This window comes from Pocillopora damicornis, chromosome 12, assembly GCF_964200805.1.
Source record: "Pocillopora damicornis chromosome 12, jaPocDami1.2, whole genome shotgun sequence".
NCBI classification, from domain to species: Eukaryota; Metazoa; Cnidaria; class Anthozoa; order Scleractinia; family Pocilloporidae; genus Pocillopora; species Pocillopora damicornis.
Window position 1 is genome coordinate 7,144,782 of NC_142681.1, and position 20,788 is coordinate 7,165,569.

The 20,788-nt window shown below is 39.4% G+C and overlaps 3 protein-coding genes and 1 long non-coding RNA gene across 4 annotated transcripts in view; 2 read left to right on the top strand and 2 right to left on the bottom strand.

Annotated features, from left to right (window-relative positions):
* The window catches only part of LOC113671130 (glutathione hydrolase 1 proenzyme), a 7,949-nt gene extending 2,434 nt beyond the window's left edge, over positions 1-5,515 (top strand). Inside the window, exons 3-8 of the mRNA XM_089190760.1 lie at positions 211-412; positions 792-1,096; positions 1,451-1,590; positions 2,890-3,077; positions 3,426-3,666; positions 5,008-5,515. Of these exons, the coding sequence (XP_089046886.1) occupies positions 211-412; positions 792-1,096; positions 1,451-1,590; positions 2,890-3,077; positions 3,426-3,666; positions 5,008-5,283 (1,352 nt within the window). The 3' untranslated portion in view covers positions 5,284-5,515. The remainder of the gene's footprint in view (positions 1-210; positions 413-791; positions 1,097-1,450; positions 1,591-2,889; positions 3,078-3,425; positions 3,667-5,007) is intronic.
* A 1,273-nt stretch (positions 5,516-6,788) lies between these two features.
* On the top strand, positions 6,789-17,812 carry LOC113671129 (glutathione hydrolase 1 proenzyme-like). Its single transcript, XM_089190761.1, has 8 exons — positions 6,789-6,930; positions 7,953-8,323; positions 8,562-8,763; positions 9,366-9,667; positions 10,239-10,378; positions 11,107-11,294; positions 12,386-12,626; positions 16,946-17,812. Exons 1-8 carry the CDS (start codon positions 6,905-6,907, stop codon positions 17,216-17,218), a joined length of 1,743 nt encoding a protein of 580 aa, XP_089046887.1. The 5' UTR covers positions 6,789-6,904; the 3' UTR covers positions 17,219-17,812.
* On the bottom strand, positions 8,447-19,858 carry LOC149036269 (uncharacterized). The gene is made up of 2 exons (XR_016182050.1): positions 19,767-19,858; positions 8,447-8,710 (listed from the first exon to the last, which is right to left on the bottom strand). It is a non-coding gene; the product is annotated as an uncharacterized LOC149036269 (long non-coding RNA).
* On the bottom strand, positions 13,714-14,845 carry LOC149036270 (uncharacterized). Its single transcript, XM_089190762.1, has one exon. The coding sequence runs from the start codon at positions 14,422-14,424 to the stop codon at positions 13,852-13,854; it is 573 nt and encodes a 190-aa protein (XP_089046888.1). The 5' UTR covers positions 14,425-14,845; the 3' UTR covers positions 13,714-13,851.
* Positions 19,859-20,788: the final 930 nt, after the last annotated feature.

The window sequence follows — 20,788 nt, forward strand, 5'->3', positions numbered from 1 at the left end:
CGGAAAATGTTAATAAAAATGTCCCCATAGAGATTGGCTTAAGCCACATGATTACAAGGGAGGTTAACCGTAGATATGCTAAAAGTATTCTTAAACTTAAAACCTTTCCAAAACAGACCTCAGTTTAAGTATAATTACGATTCATCGATTTATCTCTAAAATTAAAAAAAAATAGATAAAATCACCCACCAAATAGTTTTGTCATTTAAGGTGGTCTGGCTATCGCTGTTCCCGGTGAAGTGCGCGGTATGCACAAGGCTTGGAAACGACATGGACGGTTACCATGGAAACAACTTGTTCAACCCGCCATTGATTTGGCCAGAAAGGGATTTAAGGTAACTCAAGCTGTGGAAGATGCACTGAATACGACAAAAGGAATCAAAGATGATATTGAAAACGACCCGGGATTGAGGTGAGACTAATTCAAGACTTGACTCCAATGCAAATCACACGCTCGATCTTTTATATTTTTATATTCAGATAACAAAAAAACCTGTTAGGCGCATTGCAACCGCGCTTACAGGTGTCATTACTTATCTCCCGAAGAGGGGAGGGGTGGGGAAAGGATATTTTGGGGGATCACATGGATTTCAGGGTGGGCAGAGGGGATCAGCCATCACAAACAGAGTACTGTATAAAGAAAGGACTACAATCAACTACCAATCAGGGGAAGGGAAGCTTCGGAGCAAGGATTTTAAACGCCTGGGGTTCGATTTTCGAGGGGAACTCAGTTTCATTTCTTTCTCCAACGGCCCTGACAATACTAATAACATTTCACTTCAATATTTCAGTGAGCTGCTCCTCACTAAAAACAAAAAGCTGGTTAAAAAAGGAGATGTTATTAAGAACGTACAGTACGCAAAGACTTTGGAAACAGTGCGTGACGATCCTGACTCCTTTTACAATGGAACACTCGCTAGTGACATATTGCGTGACATTAGGAAAGTCAATGGGAACGTGACTGAAGAGGATTTAAGGAGTTATACGTCGATTATAAGAGACCCATACCAGAGTAATATCCGGGGTATGAAAATGTATCTGACTCCACCACCCACAAGTGGCGCTGTGCTGGCACTGATCTTAAACATTTTAAGAGGTAGGAGTTGTTGACTAAACGATTGTTCAACTTGACTCTCCAATAGCAAACGGAAAGTTTCCCTTCAAAGTACGTCGTGCAATCTTCAATTTACTGCCTATATTTATTGCCTTTTGAATGAATTGAATTACACGCCATCACCTGGCAAGTGTCCCAAGGCTGTCGGAAACGAGCAAGTGCGACCTTAGCTTTACTGGAACTGAATGAGAATAAAATAAATACAATTACATTGAAAGCAGGTTTGGTTGACCTATTATCTGACAACAACTTGTTTTAATGTCAAGCAAACTGGGTAATATTTAACTCGAAAGATTATTAAAACCAGCCTGTTTTTATGGAATGTTTCCATCGCAGGGTATAACATGACATCGTCAGCTCGCGATGACGTGAACGCCACCGTGATGACGTATCATCGAATCATTGAATCCTTCAAGTTGAGTTATGCGTGGCGCAGTCGGCTTGGAGATCCCAAGTTTGACCGCACGATATCAAAGGTAGGTGGCATTTAACAGGTGGTTCAAATGTGAACTCTTTCATAATTTCTTTCGAAGTGGCTGTTTGGTTAGCGTTTAACAAACAAGAACAAAAGTATCAAGCCTGTAACATATGGCTACCAAAATTAATGGTGCTTAAACACCTTGCTGGAGAGCAATGATCCGCCTTATACATCCAATACAATGCAACTTTTAAACTTAAAGCCCTTATATTTGAATATCTCAATGCACAATTTACCCTCAGACAAGATGTTAGTCTCACTTTATGATCGCTAGTTGCAAAGGGCATATAAGGATGACTAGGTAGGCTATGCAATCAAAACGAAATTGAATCACAAGGGGCCAAATGTGAACGTATACTAAATACGAATAGACGGCCTTTAGGAAAACTTCGGTGATCAATCGAATTCCATTCATTCCGAAGACCAAAGGCCTTCAGCTCTCGCCTACGATTGGCCAGCAGGTGGCACAAGAGTTTTGATACGATTTTCGAACAAATCCAAGACTGGAGAAAGCAAACGGAAGCAGTTGAAAGCGGGATAAAGTAACTGAAGGCAAATTTGATTTTTAGCATTATATTATTTAGCATTATATATATATATATATATATATATATATATATATATATATATATTGGGTCTTTAATAAAGCGTTGAAAACGGAAGCACATTCTCCATGGTGCAAATTATATATATATATATATATATATATATATATATATATATATAGGAAGTCTGCAAGTCGATTTTCGCGTGGAACAGTGCTCAATACGTTGAAGCAGAGCAGAATAAATATTATGAGAGGAAAAAAGGACGTAACTACATTTCCCGACAAGCCTGTTTCGTGAATCGCTTCACCAAACCCCTGAAGAGTGAAGCGATTCACGAAACAGGCTTGTCGGGAAATGTAGTTACGTCCTTTTTTCCTCTCATAATATATATATATATATATATATATATATATATATATATATACTTTGTATATCATTAGCAAGCACAAGTTTTTTCGACGTGATTTTCGAACCACCCTAGGACTGATTTATAGCAAACGGAACATTGACCCTACATCAAAACTTTAACCGTTTGACCTCAAAGAGTGACCCTTGAATCAAACAATAAGGTCATGAGAATAAAGGAAATGATCACCGATCAAAGAAGATTTTTATTCTTAAACAAATTCTTCCTGTCAGCACTTTAGGAACTGTGTAGAGAACAGTATGGAGAATATGCATACTGATGTTAGGATGTAGAGGGTTCAAGGATCAGGTAATACGTTGCAGTTTTACTTTTATCTTCAAAGACAGCAGAAAAAATGTTAGAACCAGAACTTGGTGATACCCTTCGTCACAAAATATGGGATAACAAGACTTACACGAATGTATCGTATTACGCGGATTCCTTTTCGAACGCTGATTACGGTACGACACACGTGGCTGTACTGGACCAAAATGGAGACGCAGTTTCTGTGACATCCACTATAAACATGAGGTGAGTTGACCTAAAAAGTTCAGTTGGAATTACGGGTTGTACCCGTGGAACTTGAATTCACCGTAACGGAGGGCCTGGGAAAGGTAGCTTCTCACCGTTCCCTCTTCGACCACAAGAACCACAGGAAGCAGCCGTACAGTTGTTAATATGGAGTTTTTCGTTATCATGGTTTGGCGGCAGGGAAATTAAGAAGAGCCTGTCACGGTTTTCGTAAGAAGATGACCACTTGCACGGTAGCTCATAGAAAACAAAGCAAAACCTATCATGTCATTGCTCAGCTTCACTGATATGTAATTCTCTAACAGCAATGACGTTGCTTAGTTTTGTTTTGTTTTTTTTTTCAAACAGGTTTGGCGCTAAATATCGATCCAATACCACAGGCATCATTTACAACAATGAGATGGCAGATTTTGATATTCCTGATTACGAAGTAGTGGGTGATATTTCTCCATCCCCATTCAATTTTCCTGAGCCAGGCAAGCGACCGTTCTCCTCCATGTGTCCCACCATTTTAACCGATAACGACGGAAAAGTTCGGTTTGTTATCGGTGCCTCTGGCGGGAAAAGGATAACCACAGCTGTATCACTGGTACGTCCAATCCTATGTTTGTACGTTCTTTGAATCTTACGATATGACTAATATAGCTAATAAGCACTTTAAGTAATTCAAGGTGGGTACTCCACCCAACTTAATTTCGAGGGAGATCAAGATAACAGAGAAACAAAAGGACAGGCACCTTACATATCTTTCTTATGCACCAGCAAATCCAATAGTAAAGTTGTTCTATTGGTATGAATTTTCCAGCTAAAGAAATGGACGCGGCCTGGAGCGGTAAATGCGTTTATGATTTTAGGTGCTGACGGGTTCCATTCACACGTAAACGAGGACTAAATGAGTTCGTTCATAAACTGTATCTGTTCACCCGATGGACACTTGACTTCAACTAAACGAACTCCCACTCAGATTACTACAACGTTCTACTGAAATTCCACCATCCGTATGAGTACGAATTACCTCTATAAACGGCTTTGTCGACCTTGTTTATGACAACAATTCTCAAATCTTGGACGCTTCTCGAATGAATGTACAATGTAATATACGACATATTGAACGAAATTAGAGTTACAAAACAACATAAATTTCGTGAAGGCAAACGATAATGTCACTTATCCAACAAATAAAAAAAAAATAATATTTGCATTCACTAAAAGCCAACGGATACCAATTCACATGATGTTATACAGAGTGTTATTTCCAGGCGGGTGTAAATTTACTCACAGTTGCGAAAAGGTTATGAAGCCAACAAAACTTTCAGAAAGGAAGGGAGGATCGTTTTGAGGACCCTTCCACTATACTAAATTACAATGTACTCATTCTGTACTCAGACGAAGCGAGTACAAGTGGCTTTTTGCTCACTCACGTCGGCACTTGTTTCAGTGACAACTTCTATTGACTATGTAATAACTAACTACTTACAATTCCGACCATTTCTTTCGTAGCCATTAGCATGCTGTCGAACGTCATGATTGCAGGCACTCATGCGTCCTCAGAAATACTGTCGCGCGGCTATGTCAAAAGATCTACAGATACGTAGTGTAACGCTTATAAACGAGGGCGAGTAATAGGGTTCACACATATTCGTTTTTAGAAACCACTATGATTTAGCATGGCTTTGGTAAAGACAAAGACTTACCCAGAACTTAGCGTTGAAACAGATTAATTATCGGTGTTTTACTTTAGCCCCCTTAGGGTTCATTCATTATTTATTGGTCCACGCAGAGACGAACTCAGCTTCTTTTGAAAACCTATCAGCGTGGATCAGAGCGTTAAGTTAGTAATCTCTTCCCCAAAGCGGATATAAGCCAGCTCTTCTTTGCTACTACTGTACGCATGTAGTACTAATGCAAATATATACTCTTGCATCTGCAGGTCTTAATGAACAAACTCTGGTTTGGAGATGACTTGTCTAAAGCAGTAGACGAACCACGACTGCACTCACAACTGGTGCCTGATCAGACAGTATTTTATGAAAAATATAAGCCCTATCGCGTTCAAGAGAACATAATTGAAGGCTTAAAAGAACGAGGTCACATCGTCAACGGAAGTGATTTTTTCGCCGTGGTGCAGGCGATTTATAAGGAACCAGGAGCAAGAATATTCGCCAAGGCTGACCCGAGAAAGCATGGTGCACCCGCGGGTGAATAGAAATTTTGTTCTGAGACACTCGTCAGTTTTGTTGACTAACCTTGACTCGTTCGGCTTTTAAACGCCATATTTCTTGGTAACGCATATTCTTCAGGTGTTCTCATAACACAGTCATTCTTAGTGCGAAAAAGCAAAAAAGCACAACCACTTAGGTTAGTATTCTACAAGAAAAGAATACCAAAGTGTATAACTTAGATTAATTTTAAAAGTAATAATATAAGACTCAAACAAACCTACATGGGGTAGACTTTTAATCACGTCGATATTCTATTCAGCATTCTGGATATACATGCACTATTTGATTTATGTAGTTCACTTTTCAAACGACAACTCTCCCACCCCCCCCCCCCATTCCCAAAAAAAAAGGCGTGACGTACCTCCCTTAAAGTTACAGATTCTCTAAGCAACCGCTGATCCATGAAATAAAACGATTACATTGCATACATTATTTCCAACTCCACAGAAAACTTTTGGATGTTTCGTTTCGCTTCAACAGCTTGCGCTTCAATATATTTACACTTTCTTTTGTTTTCCTCCGCTCAATTTTTTTTCTTTTGCGAATCAATCACAGACTTGACTTGTATCTTGCGTTAACTTGCTCCTTCTAGAAGTATCTTCGCGTGACCGTCATGGGTGGTTGAAATACAAGAAACACAAATAGCAATTTCACAGTCCCTACAAAAGAACTTCAGTTTTTCTTTTTCGTGTTGCTTTTGCTAGCAAAATATTGGCTGCTCTTACAAGTCTTCCATGTCTTGATCTTCGAAATCTTTTAGAGCAAGGATTCGGTGCTCCTTATGCGCTTTGAGTTATGCTATGCGCGGTGATACACGCGTCACACCAGAACGTACAGCACTGAAAATGCAGCACGAACTGTGTCTGCTACTTTTGTCGCACTAGGTTCCACATTTCCTTCCAGCAGTGTGACATTCTTTGATGGCCAGCACATCTAGTAAACCGCTGATGCCAAAGTTTGTGGGCAGATCCTTGAGGTTTGTACAGCTACGAACTCGAACTTCTCCTTGGCATTCAGAACAAAGAAAGACATCATGGTGGCTACTCGTTCGTAAGATCCCGTTCAAGCAGTGAAGACAGAAGCTGTGCAAACATAGCAGTTGTTCAAGTTTGGTTCAGCAAATGTAGTCATACACATAAAACAGGATACTTCTTCGTGAAGGTTGTTAAGCAAGGTTTTTATATCATACTCGAGTACCATAAACGGAAGAAAAGACCTTGAGTTCAAATAAGACTCAGCAAAAACCTTGACCTCTGTGTACTGTTAATCAAGTGACTGTGAAACTCAAACACGGAATATACACTCTCCCTGAAGAATCCAAACATTTTATCGAAATCTTTAATTTCATTTACTGTCGGAGTAAATAAGTCAAGAAAGTCAATGCAAGTCAGGCAAATTAAACAGAGCTCGCATCTTTTACCTGACGTAAAACATTTTAATATCGCCACTAAATCGAGGTCAATTGAGAACAACAGAGATTGAGTACATATCCCTAGGGGTAGGGGCACGGGCTTGTATGGTTAGAGTTTCAGGGATATCCGTAAGAATCGAGCACGAGTTTTATACTTACTTGCAACGCCTAAGACGCGCGATTTTCGTTGCAAAATGGAAGCTACGATGAGCGACAGACGGTAAGTTTATCTCATTATTCTGTATAGCAATGTTCAACGTGCAGTTTCTATTGTAAAGAACGTACAGAGAAGACTCAAGTTTGGAAACTTCTGAAAAGCATGACCGTGCAATTGATTCACAATCTGCGAAATGTTCAAATCTATTTACTTCAAATATGCAGCCTGTGATGACACGGAACACCACGAAAGATAAATGCAATATTCTACAACCTGAATGTGTCACGAAATTTAGGTATTTGCTACATGAGTAGTCCAATAAGTTTTCCAACTCGATCGGTATTCTGCTACATCGCGTGATACCACGTGGTTTTCCCAGAAAACTTCAATCCTTGGGACGTATTTATCGTGTTCCATCATATCGCTTTCATAATTTCGATTGTAACTGCTGTTAGCGGAGATCATTCGAAGCTAACTTAACAACTCGCAAATAAAATCAACCAGAATGTTATTTTAAATAGCAACTAAAATTTGCATTTATATCACTTGATAAAGATATCTTTTATCTAACATGTAGCTGAGTAGCATTTTCTCTCTTCACCATTTCAAAATGTATTGTGACGTTTGTTTCCAACACATTTATCGGAAATACCACTGTGGGAAGTTCCGAATTTTTTAAGAAATGTTTTCAAATCCAAGCGATGATGTGCATTAATTTGTGCGTACCTTGACCCAGGGAAGAAAATTATTTGCATATTCAAATTCTAATTTCAAAACAAATTAACTCACGTGGAAACCGTCGCTCCGTTTGCGTGACAAAAGTCACAAATGTGATGCATTCATTAAGGGACTTCTTTTCGACCGAAAAAACACTTGGTTGGTTTATTTATCAATGTAAGGAGGTCTATTATATACGAATGTCTCACTTGTGGTAAACACCACTCGTGCGCCACAACTGGACGCTAATGAGGGCGTATTTTTATGATCTACTTTAACTCCTCCTTTTTCTGAGGGAAACACCAACATTTACTTTTTAGACGACCTAAACTCAAGCCATTACTTTGATCCAAACCTTCTCTTTTTAGGAAGATCATAATAGTTGTGGCTATGGGCGTGACTTCACTTTTGACGGCGGTTGGCAGTCTCTTTGCTCGTTATTTGACAGACCAATCTGTGGGAACCTATGATAAATATGCGGTTGCCACGGATACACCGCTGTGCTCTAAAATCGGAACCGACACCCTAAAAGCTAACGGTTCAGCAGTGGATGCTGCCATCGCCGCCATGTTCTGTCTGGGTGTGGTCAGCATGCACTCATCAGGGATAGGAGGTGGGGGAGTGATGTTGGTGTACTACCAAGCATCGAAGAACGCCGTTGTCTACGACTTCAGAGAAACTGCCCCAGCCACAGCCTACGAGGACATGTTTAAGGGCAACCAAAATAAATCCAAGACAGGTCAGTCAATTCTTTCAGTTGACTGTGGCGCTTTTTAAATTCGTTGTTGTTTTTCTAGAATCAAGATTGTGTTGATTGCTCACTTGATTCTACTAAACTCATCAACGTAATTTTAGTCAGTGCTGATATATCGGTTTATATGTTTTAATATCCAATCCACCGATAAAAATTACTATTGATATCTTTACAGTTCACTGATCACACAAAATCAAATTTTCGTTGCTTGATATCCTTTAAGGTGGTCTGTCCATCGCTGTTCCTGGTGAGGTTCGCGGTATGTACGAGGCTTGGAAACGACATGGTCGGTTACCATGGGAACGCCTGGTTCAACCCGCCATTGATTTGGCCAAATATGGATTTGAAGTAACTCAAGCTGTGGAAGATACACTGAAAACGACAAAAGGAATCAAAGATGATATTGAAAACGACCCGGGATTGAGGTGAGACTAATTCAAGACTTGACTCCAATGTAAATCACACGCTCGATCGTTTACATTTTTATATTCAGATAACAAAAAAACCTGTTAGGCGCATTGCAACCGCGCTTACAGGTGTCATTACTTATCGCCCGAAGAGGGGAGGGGTGGGGAAAGGATATTTAAGTAACAAAACAGATATCGAAGAAGATATTAGAAAAGACCCAGGATTAAGGTGAGAGTAATTCGTTACCAATCTCTTTTGTAAATCACGCGCTCTATCGCTGTAAAAGCAGCACTGATTACGGATAACAAGTGAACTGGTTGTGGAATTGCCACGATCATGCGCACAAAGAGAACTATCTAAGGAATCAGTCTAATTATCGCCTGTGGAGGGGAAGGGTGGGAGGATTTTTAGGGGATCATATGGTTTTCAGGGTGAGGGGGATCAGCCGTTCCAAACAGAGTATAAAGGGGGAGTATAGAAAAATAGGTTACCAATTGAAAATCAGAGTAAGGATTTAAACGACTAGCGTTTGATTTCTCGAGGGTAACTGTTTTTTTTTACTCCAATGGCCATAACAATACTAACAACATCTTCACTTCTTCCACTTTTAATATTTCAGTGAGCTGCTCCTTAAAGACAATAAACTGGTTAAAAAAGGAGATGTTATTGAGAACGTGGAGTACGCAAGGACTCTAGAAAGAGTGCGTGACGATCCTGAATCATTTTACAGTGGAGCGCTCGCTAATGACATATTGCGTGACATTAGGAAAGTCAATGGGATCGTGACTGCCAGAGATTTAAGACGTTATAAGTCGATTATAAGAGTGCCATACCGGAGTAACATCCAGAACATGACAATGTACCTGACCCCACCACCAACAAGTGGCGCTGTGCTGGCACTGATCTTAAACATTTTAAGAGGTAGGAGTTGTTAACAAAAAGACTGTTTAACTTTCTTAGAAAGAAGACTCGCCGCGAACATATGGGAATTTCCTCTTCTAAGTACTTTATGCAATCTTCAAATTACTGATCATATTTATTGCCTTTCGAATGAATTGAAAACACGCCATCACCCGGCAAGTGTCCAAAGGCTGTCAGAAACAAGCTAGTGCGACCTTAGCTTTACTGGAGCTGAATGAGAATAAAATAAATACATGTACATTAGAAAGCTGTTTTGGTCGACCCAACATCTTACAAAAAATTGTTTTAACCCTTTAATGCCCAAGATCTCAATAGTAATTCTCCTTACTGCCCGCCATATGATTCTTGTTATGCTAGTTTGGAGAATTTGGTATTGGATCAACTGACAATCCCTAATTGATATTTTTCTCTATTCTCATCACTTAATTGTCTGCTTGATATTGTAAGGAGAAATTCTGTCTTAGTCACTCATGGGAGTTAAGGGGTTAGTCAGTGTCAAGATAGATTAAGAGACATTTTAACCGAAAGATTAGTAAAACCAGCCTCGTTTTGTGGAATGTTTCCGTTGTAGGGTACAACATGACATCATCAGCTCGCGATGACGAGAACTCCGAAATCCTTACATATCATCGAATCATCGAATCCTTTAAGTTCAGTTATGCGTGGCGCAGTCAGCTTGGAGATCCCGACTTTAACTCCAGGATAGTAAAGGTAGGTGAAATGTTACAGGTGTTACAAAATTGACATTCTCATTAATTTTTTGCCTAACTGGTTGTTTGGTTAACGCTTGTCAAACTTTAACCAAAATGTTCATCATTAACAAGCCTTTTACAGTTACTGATATAATGGTACAAAAACACATTGCTGAAGAACAAACATGCCCTTTGGACAACCGAAGCAAAGCTACTTTCATTCTAGTTCCCTTCCTCGCCTAGGAAAGTAGTAGGATTTTGGTTATGTGCCGACAAAATTCACCTGATCCCCCATAATGCACTGTAACATTCTTATGATCCCCCCCTTATTGCAGTTAATTGGCAGTCAAAATAATTCCTCCCCTCCGCCCCCCATGAAAAGGCTGAAAACCATGTGATTCCCCTCAGTGATCCCCCTAAATTTCGATTCACTAGGAGTCTTCTTCTTGATTCTATTTTGCATATCATTAGCAAGCGCAAGTTTTTTCGATGCGATTTTCGAACCACTCTTGAACTGGAATTACACTAAACGGAACATTGACCTTACATCAAAAACTGCATTTAACCGTTTGACCTCTAAGATTGACCCTTGAATCAAACATTAATGTAACGAGAATAAAGGAAATGAGCACCAACTAAAGAAGATTTTTATTCTTAAACAAATTCTCCCTATCAGCACTTTAAGAATTGTGTGGAGAACAGTATGGCATCAGGTAATACGTTGCAGTTTTACTTTTATCTTCAAAGACAGCAAAAGACATGTTAGAGCCAGAACTTGGTGATGCCCTTCGTCAAAAAATATGGGATAACAAGACTTACACGGATGTATCTTATTACGCGGATTCCTTTTCGAACGCTGATTACGGTACGACACACGTGGCTGTACTGGACCAATATGGAGACGCAGTTTCTGTAACATCCACTATTAATATGAGGTTAGTTGTCCTGACAAGTTCAGTTGGAGTTGTGGACGGCACCAATGGACCTTGAGTTCACCATAATTGAGGGCCCGGGACGGGTAGCTTCTCATAGTTCCTGCTTCGACGGCAAGAACCACAGCAGCACCCATAGATTAAGAAAATAGTTGGAATATGATTATCGCTTTCGACACACTAAAACTTTGACGTTTGAGGTTTTCGTTACCAAAGCATAGAGGTAAGGAAAATTAAGAAGAGCCTGCTGCAGTTGTTATAAGACGATGACAACTTGCTTGGTAGCTCTTGAGAAACAAAACCACATTTTGAATGCTCAAGGAAAGAGGGGTAGTTCTGTGATGCCAAACCCGAACTTTACTTGAAATTCTTCAAAAAAAATGATGTCAAAAATATCCGCAATCCTTCCTCAGTGCTTGTGCGGATGCTTTCTTCTCTTTGTAACGATTTCAGAAACAACCAACAATTCTCCCTCGTCATCTCTTCATCTCCAAGAAGGTAAACGTGTGCTCCTTGGATAGCTTTTTTGCTTAACATAGCAAAAACATTCGTATTCGGATCGTGACCTTGTTTACAATCCAAATTGCAATTTCCGCCAGCACGATTACGAGAACGAGACACTAGTACCAGTTCTCGCACGGTCAAAACGCGTTCTCGTATTCGTCATCGTTCCCTTATTTAGAGCTCTCTGAATATCATGTCATGGCTCAGCTCGAAAGATGACGTCGTTCACGCGAGGACAACTTCAGAAACCCATTTCCCAGTTAGTTACCAGAATTCATTATTCAACTGCATCAAGTAGTATGCAAATAACGTGCGAATCGAGTACAAATATCACCGATATTTGGACAGCTGGTTACTTTGTAACTTAAAAAAAACTCGTTTTTACTTTTGCTGGCTTAGCTGGCTCGACAAAATATCTCACAACTTGTAAAAACACTTATTGATACCATACACCAAAATGTCTGATAAGATATACATTTTTTTATCAGCGAGATCTTCAGACTTACAAAAGCGGTTTAGTAAAATTTTCACTTCATTTTCCTGTGCTTCTCTAACTGTAATGAAGTTCCTTTGTTTTGTTTTTCCAACAGGTTTGGCGCTAAATATCGATCCACTGAAACAGGCATCATTTACAACAATGAGATGGCAGATTTTGATATTCCTGGTCACGACGTAGTGGGTGATATTTCTCCTTCACCATTCAATTTTCCTGAGCCTGATAAGCGACCGTTCTCTTCCATGTGTCCCACCATTTTGACCGATAACGAAGGAAAAGTTCAGTTTGTTATCGGTGCCTCCGGTGGGAAAAGGATAACCACAGCTGTGTCACTGGTACGTCCAACCCTTTTTTTCTACGTTACTTGAATCTTAGGATTTAATTAGTATAGGTACTCCGCCCAAATTTATCCACAGTGAGAAGAGATCAAGATAGCAGAGAAACAAATGGACAAGCACCCTACATATCTTTATTATGAACCGGGAAATCCAGTGGTAAAGTTGCTCTATTGATGTGGATTTCCCAGCCAAAGAAATGGAGGCGGCCTGGAACAGTAAATCGGTTTATGTCTGTATATGCATAATAATAGACGTTGACGGGTTCCTGTCACACGTAAACGACGCTTATGGATTTATTCATGAACTGTATCTCTTCACCCGATGAACATTTTACTTCAACTGAACGTAGTCCCGCTCTTACCACCGCCACTTACTTCTCCAAGTAGCATTTCCTCCTGTTTCCTTTAATAAATCTTGAACCTTGGATGATTTTCGAATCAATGTACAATGCAACGGAATTACAAATACTACTGGAATTAAAATCACAAATAATTTCGTTAAGGGAATTTTGGCGAGGAAAAAATTACTCCATGTCGCTTAATTGACTCTTATTGGTTGACAAACACGCGAAGTGTATAGAAACCTAAAACTTGTATATACAAGCAAAGCTGCCAGTCAAGAAGTGTATAGAAACCTAAAACTTGTATATACAAGCAAAGCTACCAGTCAAGAAGTGTATAGAAACCTAAAACTTGTATATACAAGCAAAGCTGCCAGTCAAGAAGTGTATAGAAACCTAAAACTTGTATATACAAGCAAAGCTACCAGTCAAGAAGTGTATAGAAACCTAAAACTTGTATATACAAGCAAAGCTACCAGTCAAGAAGTGTATAGAAACCTAAAACTTGTATTTACAAGCAAAGCTACCAGTCAAGAAGTGTATAGAAACCTAAAACTTGTATATACCAGCAAAGCTACCAGTCAAGATAAATCTAAATTGTTTACAGGTGTCGAAATTTTATATCAAAAAAACTATCTTCTCCCAATTAACATAATCGTCTCTCTCGACCCGTGCCCGCTTTCGTCCATATTTTGACGGCGGTAATGTTCCCGCGCGGGGTTTTGGTATAAAATCAGTCTCCGGTGACGATTCGTCACTTAAGCTACTCGGGCTTGAACCGACAACTCGATCTACTACATAACTTTGTGAGTCAGTTTCAACCTCGGAAAATGGTGAGGTCGCTTGTTGCTACATATTTTTTGGCAGGGGCTGCCGAGGTTGTTAACACTCCATTGAATCGTTCAGCAAGCTGCCAATGTGCGCTTTGATCATTGCGACCTTTTCAGCTTTCGTCCCTTTGAAGGTGATCTTGTAATGGGAAAAGTACAAGGATAGCTCGTCCACCCTCAAGGACGACAGCTTATCGGAGTTGTAGAATCCAACCCAGTCAATGTCATTGTGCTCCCGGTTCAGCCGTTCCATTGGCTCCCTTTCAGTCTCCCCTTTTTTCTTCTCCTTGCGCATTTTTATCTGGGCAAGGTGCTCAACATACTCTGCCACAAGCTTTTCGGGGATAATGTATTTATCTGAAAACTTTCTAATAGCCTCACTTTCCCAACTGACTAGTTCACTTTCCTCAAACAATCGCTTAATCTGAGCTCGAGGCTGGAAAACGTCCAGCTCACGGCCATTGGTGGGGGTTGCACTCCAAGAGAGATGATGGAAGTTTGGTAGCTTGCCACAGTCGGGATATGGTCGCCGAGTTGGAAGTAGAGCGCTGGTAGTCTCATCCTTCTCGCAAAATTTACATAGTTGGCTATTTCGCTCTTGACATGACATTCGCCTATACCCCATATAAAGCTCTCCTTTCTCACAATTGAGGCTCCCATATTGTTCTAGCTTGGAAAAATACCCATGCCCCGGAACAAAACTCTTTTGATTGTTGGTGACTCCAAGATACTCTTTCAAGTACTCACATTTGTAGAAAAATTGATTTTATGGTCGGTCGCCCAAAAATGCTGAAATATACCCCCGTGGCGCTGGGGAGTCGTCAATTCGAAGACACACCTCCTAAGCAACAGCCCACGCATTTTTTCCGTGACTTTACTGCTGTGCGCGTCTAGCTCTGACGTTGAAAGAGACTCAACTTTCTCTTCAGAAAGTCCATGCAGACGCGGTTTTGTGTGTAACACTTCCGGTTAGTTATTTTCACCTTCGGTTATTTTTGTCTTGGAAGAGGTGGGGGGAGGGTCAGATGTTTTTGTGTAGGTATTTTTAAAGGGTCATGCATTAATCCACTCAGGGAAGTGGGAGGGCCTCGACTTTTTTGGCAAAAAATTTCTAAAATACCCCGACCCACCCCCCCCCCACCCCCCAACAAAAAACATACCTTCCCCTAGTATCGAACGTAAAAGGTACAGAGCACTTCGTCATTAAAAGTATACATGTACTTTTGTCAGGTACCTTGACATTATAATCTAACAAATGCTCACATCTGAACAATAAATTTAAAACTGAGGGTAAACTTGTGAGTTAATGGAAACGATGAAGGCACCTATTGCTGGTTTTCAGTGTCACGCCATTCAAAATAGATCAAAATAAAAAATAAAAACCGTTCAATCGATTTAGTCTAGAATCTGGAAATAGAAAGAAGCTAGATATGTAAAGACTCTCGCCAAGATTCAGGTCACAGCAATTTTTCTTACGGAAGATATGAGGAGAAACGTTTTTCCCAAATTTATAGAGATTTGTATGGAGCCGCCATGCTGGTGCCCACCTAGATGGGCACCAACATGGCGGCCGGAAACCAGCAGAAACATCTGTCACTGAGTTTTGCTACAAAAGCGTGAATTTATCTCTCTAAGAACTCATAAACGTAACAATAATACTTTATTCTAATACAAGAACTGTTCAGATAGCTGAATTTCCCTAAATAAGTCACCTTTTAAACCAACATAACAGCTCTCTCGCTCGTCATGTAAAGGCCACGTCACGCAAAAGCTTAGAAATTCAAGAGTAGTCTATCACTAAACCAAGAACCCATTTGGAGTGAAAATTTGTCTGAATATTAGTTTTTAGCTGCTCTAATACATCATGAAAGTAAAATCTCAGGAGGATCAATAGTTCTGAAGTCTGAAATTTAGTGACGTCACGTGAAAACCAGCAATTTGGTGAAAAAAATGTACTCACGGGTAAATGTACTCACGGGTAAAAATTGCCTGACATTTCCAGTTACGAATGCCCACGGATACCATTTCACGCAATCTCGCTAAGAATGTTGTTTATTTCTGGGCGGGAGTAAACTTGCTTATAGTTGTGACAAGATCCTAACGGAAAATGTCAGTGCTTTGTTCAAAAGAAATGGGAGGATCGTTTCCAGACTTTTTAACATTACATCACCATGTACTCAATTGATAATTACTTAAATTTGCAGAACCGCTCCGCTCAATTCTAACGGCGCATTTACTTAAGACATCGCACGCACAAGCGAGCTGATGATTTGATAAACATGTTTTCATTAGGACAATTCAGACAAAAACTAATTAAATGAACACACCGATGTTGTTTTGACGTTACCCTACAATGAAACAGTTTAAACGAGTTTTGTCTCACTTATATATTCGAACACATGGTTTACAGACTTTACGCTTCGAATAATACAACTAAGTGAGCTGAATGCTTCCATGACAAACCAAAATTTGGAAGAGTTTGTCGTTAACCTGACAGATCTGGCACAGACGAAGCGAGTGCAATCAAGTACAAATAGCATCTTACTTTGAATTTAGCAAAACTGAAGCGTTTAAAGACACTTGTAGCAGTTATGTCTATAATAGACTAATGAAAAGACAAACTGAACGCGTAACGAAATTTTCATAACTAAGTACTCACTATTTTGACCATTTGCTGCGTTGTTCATTGACATCTGTCGAAAGTCAACACTGCAGGTACAAATGTGTCCGCAGTAATACGGTCGCGCGGTTGTATGAAAGATAGAGAGATCATAAGTGTAACAGTCATAAACTATAATTATACCAAGATTTCCCAACGTTTTGTTAGAGATGACCTGAGGGAGAAACGGATCAATTATTAGTGAATCAATGTATCCTCCGAAACCTCAGTGATTCAGATTTTTTTCGTCAGATTTTCGGTGCGTTTTTGATGTGACGAGCTGAAAGTAACGCGAAAATATAAAACGAAAATATTTTATTTTTATTGGTCTACGCAGAGACGAACTCAGCTTCTTTTGAAAACCTATCGGCGCGGATCAGAGCGTTAAGTTAGTAATCCCCTCCCCACAGCGAATTTAAACCGACTCTTCTTTGCTACTACTTTGCACATATAGTACTAATGCAAATATATACTTTTGCATCTGCAGGTCTTAATGAACAAACTCTGGTTTGGAGATGACTTGTCCGAGACGGTGAACGAACCTCGACTGCACTCACATCTGGTGCCTGATCAGAGAGTATATTATGAAGACGATAAGCCCATTGACGAGGACGTAATAGAAGGCTTAACACAACTAGGTCACAACGTCACTGGCAGTAATCTTTTTGCTGTAGTGCAGGCGATTTCTAGGCGGGAACCTGGAGGAAAAATATACGCCAAGTCTGACCCGAGAAAGTACGGTGCACCCGCGGGTGAATAGAAGTGCGATCCCGAGACACTCGCCCGACCAAAACTCGCTTTTAAACCCTATCCAATGTGGTAACAACTTATTTTCCATAAATGAGCGGAAAGCTGCAATAAGCTACTGAATAATGGCGCTTCACTAGGATAGAAAATACATTTTCCTTTTCTTTTTTATAGCAGTTCTGATGCATCTTTTGTCGAAATTAACGTTTATTGTTAGGATTTGAAAAAAATTTATGATCCTCGTCCTTTGATATCGTTCTCCGATTTGAAGTATGTTATTTTAAATAGGCAGAAGCGTTAAATTCATTCGTCTTTTTCCGTTGATTTAATTTTCTTAGAATTTCCATTTCATTATGTTGGATTCAGCTCTGCATGGACGAGTAGAATTGCTTTGCTTACACGCTATAGATTTAATAGAATAAAACGAGGTCATAACGTCACTGGCAATTTTAGGTAGTTAGTTATCCTTAGGTAGTTAGTTATCCTATTTGTTATAGAATTAATCTTTTTATTATAACTATTTATTAATGTAGTTTGCTCGAAGATATTAGCACCCGAGTGCTACACTGTAAATTCGAGGGAAAATAAAGTTTATTGATTGATTGATTGATTGATTGATTGATTGATTGATTGATTGAATGATTTGTTGCCGTGATGCAGGCGATTTTTGGGGAACCGGGAAGAAATTTATATGCCAAGTATGACCCAAGAAAACATGGTACGCCCGCATGAGAAAACGAATTTTTTCCCGAAACATTCGTCAGTTTACTCGACTGATTTTAACTCGCTTAAAACGCTATATTGCATAAAAACGGCGTTTTTGCAACTGTTTTCATAACACAGTCATTGTTATTAAAAAGAGCGATGCTTGAGGGGAATATGATTGGCGCAATTAACTGATAACTGAACTGTTTTAAAATGGATGAGTCTTAGCAAAACAAACTTCATCACCATCATCTTTTATTTGCCTTATTTACACAATACAAAAAATATATTTACAGCGGTTATAGCTAGAAGGCGAGGAGACCCAGGAAGCCACCGGGCTTATGGGAGAGCCACTTCGCTTACATTAATAGATAAAGTAAAGAAAAAGTGCTGCGCATGTGCGGCTGTGCCAATTTAGTAATTATTTAGGTAAAAACTCATGCATTTTCGTCTTAAAACTAAGAAGGTGTGACGAACGAGTGACTGAAACAGGAAGAGAGTTCCAAATTTTAGGACCTTGGTAGAGAATTTTTAATTGCTTGAGATTTGTACGGCACAAATGCGTTCGATAATTACTGGCTGTTCTGGCCATAGTTGTGAATTCGGCTATTGGTTACAAAAAGATGGAGGCAACAAGTTTTTTTTATATAATAAAACATGAATTTGGCGATTTCAAACGAATTGACTTGGAAAATATCTAAACTTCCTAGTTTGAAGAATAAAGGAGCGGAATGGGCTCGATAGTCTCAGTTGGTGATAGCCCGCACAGCCCGCTTTTGCAAGTAGTAAATTCTATTTAAGTTAGATACGTATGTGGACGACCAGGCGCAGTTACAATAGACGATATAAGGATAAATTAAGGTGTAGTACAAAGTGAACTTGGTTGTAGAGGATAAGAAAAAGCGAGACATGCATTGGGATACCTATTGATTTAGCGATTTGTTTACATGCATAGCTGATATGGTGTTTCCAGGTGAGATGATCATCAGTATAGACCCCAAGGATTTAGTTATAAATTAGATTGTTGAAGGGGTTTACCTCCAAAGGAGAGAGAAATGCTGGAGTTAAATTTCTTCTGTCTGGGTTTAAAAATTGCGTAGTTAGTTTTCATTACATTAAGGATGTTGTTTATTTCTGGACTAGAGTAAACTTGCTCATAGTTGTGACAAGATCCTAACGGCTACAAAAATGTCAATACTTTGTTCAGAAAGAAAAGGGAGGAGCGTTTCTAGACTTTTTACCATTACAGCACCATGTACTCGTTTGATAATTACTTAAATTTGCCAAACAAAGGCTCCGCTCAATTCTAAACGGTGCATTTATTTGAGACATCGCACACACACGCGAGCTGACGATTTGATAAAAATGTCTTCCACAAATCAGACAAAAACTAATTAAATGAATATGCCGACGTTGTTTTGACGTTACCTTACAATGAAACAGCTTAAATGGGTTTTGCCTCAATTATATATTCGAACACATGGTTTACAGACGTTACGCTTCGAAATAATACAACTAAGCGAGCTGAATGCTTCCATGACAAACCAAAATTTGGAAGAGTTTGTCATTAAATTGACAGATCTGGCACACACGAAGCGAGTGCAATTAACTACAAATGGCATCTTGCTTAGAACTTAGCAAAACTGAAGCGTTTAAAGTCATTTGCGTAGACACTTGTAATAGTTATAGTAAAATTTCCGCTCAGCCCATCCTACATTATGCATTCAGTTCTTGGATAGAGAAAACAATGACAAAAACGATAAATTGCCATTGAGAAAACAGATTTGTTTTATGAGGCTGAACGGAAATTTTACCGCAGTTATATCTACAACAGACTGATAAAAAGACAAACTAACCGCGTAAGGAAATTTTCATCACTAAGTAATCATTATTTCGGCCATTTGCTTCGCTCTCCATCGGCATGCTGTTGAACATCAACGTTGCAGGCACAGATGTGTCCGCAGTAATACTGTCGCGCGGTTGTATGAAAGCTAAATAGTTCTGTAGTGTAACAGTTACAAACTATAAAGAGTTTTGGGTAAATAAATCAAGATTTCCCTACGTTTTTTGGTCCACGCAGAGACGAACTCAGCTTCTTTTGAAAACCTATCAGTGTGGATCAGAGCGTTAAGTTAATAATTCCCTTCTCAAAGCAGATATAAACCGGCTCTTCTTCGCTACCACTGTACACATCTAGTGCTAATGCAAATAATTATATACTTTTGCATCTGTAGGTCTTAATGAACAAACTCTGGTTTGGAGATGACTTGTCTGAGGCGGTAAACAAATCTCGACTGCACTCACAACTGGTGCCTGATCAGAAAGTATTTTATGAAACGGAATATAGCAATTGCAAGGACGTAATTAAAGGCTTAAGAAAACTAGATCACAACCTCACTGGCAGTGATTTGTTTGCTGTGGTGCAGGCGATTTCTAGGGAACCTGGAGGAAAAATATACGCCAAGTCTAACCCGAGAAAGTATGGTGCACCCGCGGGTCTATAGTAATGTGGTCCCGAGACACTCGCCTAACCAAAACTCGCTTTTAAACCCTATCTAGTGTAGTAACACCTTATTTTCCATAAATGAGCAGAACAATGTTAGGAGGTTTAGAGCTAATAAATGATGGCGCTTCACAAGGATAGAAAGTACATTTTCCTTTTCTTTTTCACAGCAGTTCTCCGGCATCTTTTATCGAAATTGACGTTTATTGTTAGGATTTGAAAACGATTTATGATCTTTGTCGATAAGGTCCTTTGATATCGTCCTCTGATTTGAAGTATGTTAAATGAAATAGACAGAAGCCTTGGATTCATTCGTTTTTTCCCGTTTATTTAATTTTCTTAGAATTTTCATTTAATTATGTTCGACTCGGCTCA

What these genes read in the sequence shown, in the direction of transcription:
- LOC113671129 (XM_089190761.1), top strand. Translation starts at nt 6,905, where the DNA reads ATGGAAGCTACGATGAGCGACAGACG. An exon ending in GCTACGATGAGCGACAGACG is followed by an intron (nt 6,931 to 7,952) that starts GTAAGTTTATCT and finishes TTCTCTTTTTAG; the next exon opens with GAAGATCATAATAGTTGTGG. An exon ending in TTAACTCCAGGATAGTAAAG is followed by an intron (nt 10,379 to 11,106) that starts GTAGGTGAAATG and finishes TTATCTTCAAAG; the next exon opens with ACAGCAAAAGACATGTTAGA.
- LOC149036270 (XM_089190762.1), bottom strand. Translation starts at nt 14,424, where the DNA reads ATGGGGTATAGGCGAATGTCATGTCAAGAGCGAAATAGCCAACTATGT.